The sequence below is a fragment of the Dendronephthya gigantea genome, unplaced genomic scaffold, assembly GCF_004324835.1.
Source record: "Dendronephthya gigantea isolate DGI-Jeju-01 unplaced genomic scaffold, DenGig_1.0 000180F, whole genome shotgun sequence".
Lineage (NCBI taxonomy): Eukaryota > Metazoa > Cnidaria > Anthozoa > Malacalcyonacea > Nephtheidae > Dendronephthya > Dendronephthya gigantea.
The window spans coordinates 365,300-375,850 of record NW_021163190.1 but is presented as its reverse complement, the minus strand read 5'-3'; the positions used below and the strand labels follow the sequence as shown (position 1 = coordinate 375,850).

The 10,551-nt window shown below is 38.5% G+C and overlaps 1 protein-coding gene across 1 annotated transcript; it reads right to left on the bottom strand.

The window, feature by feature from the left end:
* Positions 1–354: 354 nt before the first annotated feature.
* LOC114538318 (tetraspanin-33-like) lies at positions 355–4,612 on the bottom strand. Its single transcript, XM_028559471.1, has 7 exons — positions 4,476–4,612; positions 3,083–3,388; positions 2,136–2,210; positions 1,838–2,044; positions 1,577–1,621; positions 1,345–1,461; positions 355–1,087 (listed from the first exon to the last, which is right to left on the bottom strand). Exons 2-7 carry the CDS (start codon positions 3,365–3,367, stop codon positions 974–976), a joined length of 843 nt encoding a protein of 280 aa, XP_028415272.1. The 5' UTR covers positions 3,368–3,388; positions 4,476–4,612; the 3' UTR covers positions 355–973.
* Between the last annotated feature and the right edge of the window lie 5,939 nt (positions 4,613–10,551).

The following is a 10,551-nucleotide window of genomic DNA, read 5'->3' as shown; positions in this document are numbered from 1 at the left end:
ATATATTACAAAATCATGTTACATATTTTTATTTATCTTAAGACTTAAAGCTAGTTTATATTATATAATATATCTTGCGGCAAACGACGATTTAATCGATTATTGGCTCAGTTTCTTGCAAGACCCACAGGAAGGAAATCAATGAATGCAGTTCAACCATATTTCTCAAAATCAATCTTTGAATGTTCGGACTTTACCAATGTTTAGTGAATGTTAATAACCCGGCCGCCATCTTGGAAGAGTATTTCTTGGATAAATTGCCAAAAAAAATATGGCAGAAAGTTTACCAAAGATCTGAGTAACGTTAGCAAAGTGTTTGTCAGCGAAGCGAATGCCAACCGAATGTGTAAATGTAGGCTTATATGGCTTCAAACTTGAAAGTCAGAAAGAAAGTCTTTGTCGTTTCATTTTCACAAGATTTTGCTAGTTTTACGATTCTTTTTTGATTGAATGAAGTCGTTTTCAGATAGTGTTAATCGTGCTATCAATTGGTTCCTAATTGTTCATTATTTCTCTGACTAAAAAGCACGATTATAAATAGCAAATTAGGTTGGCAAAACCAGGTTGAAAAACGCCAATTTGGCGTTTAGGAAACCAGCCAGGAATCATCTCAGTGGAAGCATACAAAAACAACAAGACGGGAATTTTGGACGGGAAATTCGTGTTTTTTACCAATATAGTCGAAGAGATCCTTTATTAGCGTCTATTTCATCGTTGTCGATGATAATAAGCTTTCTGTCGGTAATTTTTAGCTTGTTGTCGGTTGTTGTCGGTTATTAGTAGGACCGTCGAACAAATATACCAACAGAGAAAACATCGCGTAGGTTTTCAGCATTATCACCGTGTTTGGACCAAGCTGGGGAATCATCACAATCATTAAAACTACATTTTCGGCACACAACGCTTCGTACCTTGGGCTTGGATGTCGCCGGATCTGATGACAAAGTTTTGTCGGGCTGAAAAGAATTTCCAGCTAGACTCCACTAGTTATTTCATTCGAATTCGTGAGCTCGTTTTTATGACCAGTTGTCTTTGATATCTCTTCAAGATCCATTATAAGTTTGTTCACAATCAGAATTAGGAAAAGCTGGAAAAAAACGAGTAATTAGACTGTTTCTAATTGTTCCTAGAGGTACAGTAAGGATCATCTCTTATTGATCCAGTGTTACTACAGGAGGAAACCTAAACTAACTTTATTTATACTGGATAACTCTATCAGTTCTAAACTGTTCTTCCTAGAGGTCCAGTAAGGATCATCTCTTATTGATCCAGTGTTACTACAGGAGGAAACCTAAACTAAACTAATTTATTTATACTGGATAACTCTATCATACAGTACAATACCTGTACACAGGCAAAAGCGAAGCCAAGTGCTCCAATGATGTGCAGATAATCATTAATCCACCATTTTAGCTTGGTAATACAACCATCTGTGTACACAACATGCTTTGCCTCAATTTCCTTGAAATAAATCACATTATCATATAGTTAATGGTCAGACGACAAGGGGGATTTTGCTTTAGATCAAACAGCAAGTTTCTTTAGATTTTCAGTAACCCAATCAGATTACACTTACATCTTTTTTTCTGATTCCAAAACCACATTGACTGTTTTTCCCCACCTACAGTTTATGTGAATATATTATTTTTAGTAGGTCACATCTGGGTGCATTGCAAGCTAATGGGTTAACAAGAGACACTGACAGATAGTTTTGTTAACTTATTAACTGACAGTACTCTTCCACTGATGAGTAAAATCATCTGACATTAGACAGAGTAAAATACTAAAGTAGGTCACATCTGGGTGCATTGCAAGCTAATGCCTCCTAGTAACTTACAGTTATGCAGCAAGAGAACGGGACTCCGCAAGCCAGGACATCTTCAGATGAGCACTGGAAATAAGCATTGTGCTCCCAGTCATTGAAGGAATAGGCCCCACAACATTCAAATTTCTTCTGCAATTCGTCCATCAGGAATTTTGAGTCAGGATCATCATGGTACTCCATAATACCTTTTTTTATCACCTCAAACACTCTGTCCTCTGTCTAAGAAAATACCAAGAACATTAAACAGACTCTTGGGGGTAATACGTAAAGTTCATATTCCAATCTTACTTTGTACTGTAGTAACCATTACCTTGTTGGCATATAGAAATGCAACCAGACCCGTCACAATTTCAATTATAAACAGGACTACAATCATTCCCAAGTACTGCAAAGAAAAGATTATCCACATATTAGAAAGTTATAGAGAGATGATTGTCTTCAAAGATGTTTGTATTAGAGATGTCTGTATTAGAGATGTCTGTATTAGAGAGATGTCTGAATTAGAGAGATGTCTGTATTAGAGAGATGTCTGTATTAGAGAGATGTCTGTTTTAGAGAGATGTCTGTTTTAGAGAGATGTCTGTTTTAGAGAGATGTCTGTTTTAGAGAGGTGTCTGTATTAGAGAGATGTCTGTATTAAAGAGATGTCTGTATAAGAGAGATGTCTGTATTAGAGAAGTGTCTGTATTAGAGAGATGTCTGTATTAGAGAGATGTCTGTATTAGAGAGATGTCTGTATTAGAGAGATGTCTGTATTAGAGAGATGTCTGTATTAGAGAAGTGTCTGTATTAGAGAGATGTCTGCATTAAAGAGGTGTCTGTATTAGAGAGGTGTCTGTATTAGTGAGATGTCTGTATTAGAGAGATGCCTGTATTAGAGAGATGTCTGTATAAGAGAGATGTCTGTATTAGAGAGATGTCTGTATTAGAGAGATGTCTGTATTAGAGAGATGTCTGTATTAGAGAGATGTCTGTATTAGAGAGTTGTCTGTATTAGAGGGATGTCTGTATTAGAGAGATGTCTGTATTGGAGAAATGTCTGTATTAGAGAGATGTCTGTATTAGAGAGGTGTCTGTATTAGAGAGATGTCTGTATTAGAGAGATGTCTGTATTAGAGAGATGTTTGTATTAGAGAGATGTCTGTATTAGAGAAAGGTGTCTGTATTAGAGAGATGTCTGTATTAGAAAGATGTCTGTATTAGAAATATGTCTGTATTAGAGAGATGTCTGTATTAAAGAGATGTCTACTGACTCACCACTTTCAAAAGAAACAAATTCTCTCTCAAAGTGCCGATACAACCGGTGAAGGTGATGAGGAACAATATGGTACCAATCGCAATCAGCACTGCGGCCGGGTCTGAACTCAAATTGTCAACACCCAGATTATTTTTCTCCTGAAGAATCCATATTCCAATGCATATGAAGAAAATCGAAAATATCCACGCAATGACATTGACGGTGAATATCAACAGGCGGATAAGAAAGTAGACCTCATCTTCTGATTCAGCAAGGAATCTTCGTAACGGTGCTGGCAGCCTCATAATATCGTCAGCCAAAATTACCTGGAATGAAAATTAAAGTTAATGTTAAGATTGCAACTTTTACAGAGATGGCCAAATAGACACTTGCCAATTGTGCATTTCTGTATCGCTATCAAAGAGAAAACTATTGAATAACTTTAAAAAGTTCAATATTTCTTCCGGATACGCATTCTACAATCTTTTGACAGCTCATCATACACATCTGACAGCTGTGAAATGGCCATTTTGAAGCTTAAGTATAAACAAGGTTATTAATTCAGACGATTGTGTGCAAGCTTCAGACCTTTTGTGCAAGACATATTTTGTTGAGTATTTATAAAGCTTTTTTCTCACCAAATTTGAAGCCAAAGTATTGAGAATTGCGGTGAGAAGTCTTGCCAATTTCCAAGGTATCAATCGAGGCCCACTGACTATACATATTTTAAAGCCAGAAAGATTTGAGGAAAGTTTGTAATCATACAAGTTTCCAAGGCAAAAATTAAACCTACGCCTTTGCAAATTGCGTTGCAATGAAGCTTAACTTTCCCTCAGAGAAGATTAGGCTTTATCAAAAGCGATCTGAGGCCGGTTGTATCAAGCCCGTTTAGCTTAAACGGTGGATAAGTCAAAGTTAAATAACACTTTTACATCTCTCTTGAATGAGTCAACTTGAATATTATGCACTGAATATGTAGTTGTAAACAGTATCTTTGTATTAAGGTTAAAAACATTTTGTTTGCTTGTTGAATAAAACGATAGACTTGCTTTCTATTTTGAGCTTTATTATCCACCGTTTAAGCTAAACGGGCTTGATACAACCGGCCCCAGAAGAATACAAACTGCCCAAAAGCCGAGCCAAATATCAAGCTTTATACTTGAAGCATTTTACCGCGACTGTAGTTCGTATTTTGCAAACAAAGATTGCTTTAAATCTAACAGAGCTTTAAATCATACTTGTAGCTTGTCAATTTATATTAAAACTGTGGATTATAGCTCATTATTTGCACAAAGAACCACTTAATAAAGAAATCGTTTATTACAAATGAAAAGTTCACACACATTACAAGGCATTAACTTTTATCACCTACGAATTTGAGCGGTTAGAAATGCGGTAAAATACAAACCCTACCTTTTGAAATTATCTTCATCTTTCAATATATACACAGCGATGAGCTTCATGGCTTGTTTATGAGTTTTAAATCGATAAAAAAATAAATAAACTTGACTTAGCAACAGCTGTTTTTAACAACAAGTTTACCAGCTGCTTGAGATTGTAGATTTCTATGGAAGTTTTTGATATATTTCCCAGTTTTCCTAAAGATTTCCGTAATATATATAGTACAAGTTGTTAATATAGTTTTTACAAAATTCCTAATTTTAAGGATTCACATTTGAGAAGGGAGCTCCCAGCTTGTTAATTAAGCTTGTTGCAAATTTGACTGACATGCGCAGTGAACATAGATCCCATTAATTAGTGGGATGATTACATCCCCTGGTCGAATTAGTCGTTTTCCGGCCAATTGGACATATTGTTTTTCGGCGAACTCGACCATGGTCAAGTTAGTCGTTTTCCGGCGAACTCGACCATGGTTGAATTAGTCTTTTTCCGGCGAACTCGACCATGGTCGAGTTAGTCGATTTCCTGCGAACTCGACCATGGTCGAGTTTCGTTTTCCGGCGAACTCGACCATGGTCGAGTTAGTCGTTTTCCGGCGAACTCGACCATGGTCGAGTTAGTCGTTTTCCGGCGAACTCGATGTTGAGTTTTGGGTAGCCATTTGCCACTCCTTTATATTCACAGCACAACTTTAGGGTTACACAGTTTTATTCACTCTGATGTATACAAGGAAAATTACATCTATATATAAGTGGTTACATGATAATCTCTTTAGGGCGGATAACATTTCATTTTACATTTGGTTACCATATTTGGCTTTCATTAAAGAAACATTTACTACACTTGCATCTATGGAATCTATGGAATCATTTGATCACTCATAAATCTAAATTAAATCTATTTACAGTTGATTGATACATATATATTGGAATATTTGGAATATAATAGAGCATACTTTAACACCCCCACTTGCTCTTTATGTTCTATAGTAAATTATTTATTTGATGGCGTGCAGCAGGGCGGGCCATCGCTTTAAAATTATATGCGCAATTATGAACCTATGTATACTTACCTAATATGGTCTCTTTAAATTTTTCTAATTTTATTTTACTGGCTGGCTTTGTAAATATGTCTGCAATATTTTCCTCTGTTGAAACGTACTCTAAACTAACTCGTCCTTCCTTCACTTCTTCCCTAATGAAATGGTACCTGATGTCTATATGTTTTGTTCTCTGATGATGAATAGGATTCTTCGCCAGATTCATCGCTCCCTGGTTATCTATCTTTATGAAAGCCTTACCTTCATGTATACTTACCTTCATGTCGATGCAGAGTTGTTTCAGAAATTTTGCTTCTTGCATCGCGTTTGTCAATGCAATATATTCCGCTTCACAGGTGGATAGTGCCACTGTCGGCTGTTTGCGACTCTTCCATGATATCAACGGTCCCTTTTGCGCTAGTTGATAGTTGTATCCTGTTATACTCCGTCTATCTGCGATAGATGCTCCCCAATCTGAATCGCAAAAACCTTGAAGAATGAGGGGGTTAATGGACTTTGTGAACGTTAGACCAAATTTTGAAGTACCTTTTAGATATCTCAAAACGTGCTTTGCCTTAGTTAAATCTGCCTGGGTTGGTTTTGACATTTTCTGTGACAATTTTGTCACGATGTAACACAGATCTGGCCTAGTGCCAGTCATTACATATATGAGACTACCTACTATAGCTCTATAAAGCCCGGGGTCCTCCATTTCAGGAGATTCCACTTCCAAAACTTTGTCTACTCCTAACTCACACGGCGTCGGCTTTGGCTTACAATCGGTCATTTTGAATTTCTCAAGAATCTTTTCAATGTACCGGGTTTGACTCATTTTAATTGTGTTTTCACTGCATTGAAATTCAGTGCCTAAAAACCATTTTAGAATCCCTAGGTCGGTCATTTTAAACCTTTCTTTAAGAGACTTTTTCACGCTCTGTAGTGAATTTGAATCACTCGAGGCGATTATGATATCGTCGACCCAAACGATTACGATCACACATCGTTTATCATCTATTGTACGCACATACACACATGGATCTGCAAGAGATTGAATAAAGTTTTCGTTAATCAAATATTGATGGAGTAGATTATTCCAATTCCTGCCGCTTTGTTTTAGACCATATAGCGACTTTTTCAGCTTACAAACTAACGTTTCACCGCTATCATTTCGCTTTTCAAAACCTTCAGGTTGTTCTATATATATTTCGCAGTCGATTGGCGCATTAAGGTATGCTGTTTTCACATCCATTTGGTGAATAATCATGTCGTTTTGCACGGCACGTTGTAATAACATTCGGATCGAACTCATGCGTGCAGTTGGTGCAAACGTTTCTTGGTAATCTATATCTGAAACTTGAGAATACCCTTTCGCTACAAATCTAGCTTTATATTTTTCCTCTCCCTCTTGATTTGTTTTTATAGTGTAAACCCACTTTGCCCCCACTACCTGTCTATCCTTAGGTCGCGGTACTAAATCAAAAGTGTCATTATCTGTCAACGCTTTCATCTCAATTTCCATTGCCTTTTGCCATTTGTTTGCCTCAGGCAACTCAAGTGCTTGTTTATAGCACACTGGAATGTTCGCAACTCTATAGCAATAATCAACAGTGTAATTAACATTCTCACCTAATGTGTCATCTAATTTGCTTTGATCGAAATAATTTGGCTTATTGCGAACTCTTGTTGGATACCTATCTCCCTCGGCAACCACCTCGGTGTTGTTTGTTACATTTTCGCTGATTGTTTCGAGATTATTCGAGCTCTCCTCAACTGTACTCGGCATTTTGGGGTTTTCATTGCTAGTACTCGAAGGTTTTCTGGCGGGTACAAACTCATCAAGATCGTTGAGTTTATTGTCTTTGCCTTGGAAGTTGTCAATGAATTTGACACAACGTACCTTTTCTATCTTGTCTAATTCCGGATAGTATATCAAGTAAGATGGGCTACCTCTGTCGTACCCTATAAATATACCTTTACGGCTCTTTGCGTCTATTTTCTTGGTGTTCTGCAAAAAAGCATAGCGTGTTGTGCCGAATACATGCATATTATTTAAATTTGGTTTCTTACCTGTCAACGCCTCAAATGGTGTCTTCTCTAAGCGTTGGTTGAAGCATCTATTTCTTATGTAGGCTGAAGCCATCACAGCGTAGGTCCACAACCGTTTTGGTAGTTTTGCCTCCAATAGCAAGCACCTAGCCATGCTAAAAAGGCTTCGCCACGCTCTTTCTGCAGTTCCATTTTGGTGAGGGGAATACGGGGCACTCGTCTCGTGTCTTATTGACTGCTTTCGTAAGAGAGATTTAAATTCTTGACTCGTAAACTCACCACCATTATCGCTTCGTATCCTTTTAACTTTACCATAAGGCGCAACATCGGCCAAAAATTTTTCTGTGGCTTCTAAAGTGTCGCTCTTTCGCTTTAAGAAATATATCATGTTGATACCTGTATAATCGTCTATAAAAGACAATGCATATTTAAATCCGTCTCTGGCAACGGGCTCAATTGGCCCTGCCAAGTCACAGTGGACAAAATCTAAAGGTGCTTTAGCTCTCTGATCTGGCTCTCGGTTTCTATTCTGACACATCTTTCCTTGAATGCATACTTCACAATCTTTCTCGCTGTGGTCTATGATTTTCATCCCTTTGACTACCTGCTCTAATTTACGCACATCTCCAAAGTTACAATGGCCTAAAATCCTGTGCCACTCATTAATGGAGGTAGCATTGTTACACGAAGAAGAGATACTATTTAAATAGTACAAACGCTCTCTCTCTTCTATCTCAAATACCTGACCTTCAGCTGTAGTGTATTTACTTACCTGTTCTCCTAAAGCAACCGATCCTCCTCTACCTATTTCTGCCGAAACTGAAAAAATATTTTGACTGTAGGACGGTATATAAAGTGCGTCGCTTAGCATTAGATTTTGTACATTACCCCTTACATCAAACAATTTAACCATTGCATTTCCCTTCCCTAAAACTACGTTAGCCTTGCTTCCATCGGCAAGTTCTATAAAGTGACTGTTCGGATCAAAGTTCTTGTCAAAGCTTACAAACCTAGACCTATCATTAATTATGTGGCTGGTCGCCCCAGTGTCCACGAGAAGCTTCGAATTCTTCGTACTCCTACCTTTACCATCTTTTAACGTAAATGCGAATGAATGTTCATCCAAATCTTGATTCTTCACTTGTCCGTTGATAAGCTTCGCTGCGTCCTTCTTTGCGGCTCTACAATCTCTTGTATTGTGGGTCTTGGTTCGACATTTGGCACACCATTTTTCGCTCTTTAGCCAACATTCGGAACTCTTATGACCTTTCTTATCACATTTGAAGCATTTTCCGTCGAATTTCGTCTTGGCGGCATACATCACGTTGTCTTTGCCTTCCGTACCATGGCAACTCTTTTCAATCTCTTCGTAGTTTCGCAGGGCTATTTTGAATTCGCTGAATGTCATCTGCTTTTCTCGTTGGATTATCACAGTAGAGAATGTTTTATAGTTCCTAGGAAGGCCTTTCAAAACCATTGCAATTAATAAGCCGTCGCTTATTATTTCCTCTGCTGCTTTCAGCGCTGTCGCCGCGGTCTCCGCTCGTATGATGTAGTCCGTTGTTGACTCGCTTTCCCCCTTTCTCAGTGAAGTAAGTTCGGTGTACAGGGCTATAATTCGGGGTTTTCCTATTCCTTGGTAGTGCTCTCTCAGCACTGTTAAAGCCTTTCGACCCTCATCTTTTGCCTCCCTTATGACTAGGGACAAGCTTCGGTCATCTAAACACTGTACAAGTTCGGCGAAGGCATCGGCATTCTTCGACTAATCTAGCTCACGCTCATCGCTGCTAGGCACAAAAATAGTTGTAAAGTTTTTGGATCCGCATAAAGGATAAAAACTTTACCTCCCATAATTCGTACTTCGATTCGTTTCCATCGAAGACCAGAGCTCTCCTGGGCCCATAACCTGTTGAGTTTTGGGTAGCCATTTGCCACTCCTTTATATTCACAGCACAACTTTAGGGTTACACAGTTTTATTCACTCTGATGTATACAAGGAAAGTTACATCTATATATAAGTGGTTACATGATAATCTCTTTAGGACGGATAACATTTCATTTTACATTTGGTTACCATATTTGGCTTTCATTAAAGAAACATTTACTACACTTGCATCTATGGAATCTATGGAATCATTTGATCACTCATAAATCTAAATTAAATCTATTTACAGTTGATTGATACATATATATTGGAATATTTGGAATATAATAGAGCATACTTTAACACTCGACCATGGTCGAATTAGTCGTTTTCCGGCGAACTCGACCATGGTCGAGTTAAGGCGGATTTCCACTTACAGCGAAATCGTTCGCTAGCGAAATATTTGCATATTTTCTTTTGAATTGAGAACAGTCAAGTCGAACTAATTTATTTATGCTGTTAAAATTCAAAAGAAAATATGCAAATATTTCGCTGGCGAACGATTTCGCTGTAAGTGGAGATCCGCCTTTAGTCGTTTTCCGGCGAACTCGACCATGGTCCAATTAGTCGTTTTCCGGAGAACTCGACCATGGTCCAATTAGTCGTTTTCCGGAGAACTCGACCATGGTCCAATTAGTCGTTTTCCGGAGAACTCGACCATGGTCCAATTAGTCGTTTTCCGGAGAACTCGACCATGGTCCAATTAGTCGTTTTCCGGAGAACTCGACCATGGTCCAATTAGTCGTTTTCCGGCGAACTCGACCATGGTCGAATTAGTCGTTTTCCGGAGAACTCGACCATGGTCGAATTAGTCGTTTTCCGGAGAACTCGACCATGGTCGAATTAGTCGTTTTCCGGCGAACTCGACTATGGTCGAGTTAGTCGTTTTCCGGCGAACTCGACCATGGTCGAATTAGTCGTTTTCCGGCGAACTCGACCATGGTTGAATTAGTCGTTTTCCGGCGAACTCGACCATGGTTGAATTCCCTTCTGAAAGATTGGAACGCGCGAATTAAGTATGTTGATGACACAAGCGCCCTGGAAGTTATTCACCGTTGCTCCCCCAGCCTTATGCCCAT

Excerpts from the sequence above, each read along its gene's own strand:
- LOC114538318 (XM_028559471.1), bottom strand. The coding sequence starts at position 3,367 with ATGAGGCTGCCAGCACCGTTACGAAGATTCCTTGCTGAATCAGAAGAT. Across the intron at positions 2,211-3,082 it reads ATTTGTTTCTTTTGAAAGTG|TACTTGGGAATGATTGTAGT; the intron begins GTGAGTCAGTAG and ends TTTTCTTTGCAG. Across the intron at positions 2,045-2,135 it reads CATTTCTATATGCCAACAAG|ACAGAGGACAGAGTGTTTGA; the intron begins GTAATGGTTACT and ends GTATTTTCTTAG.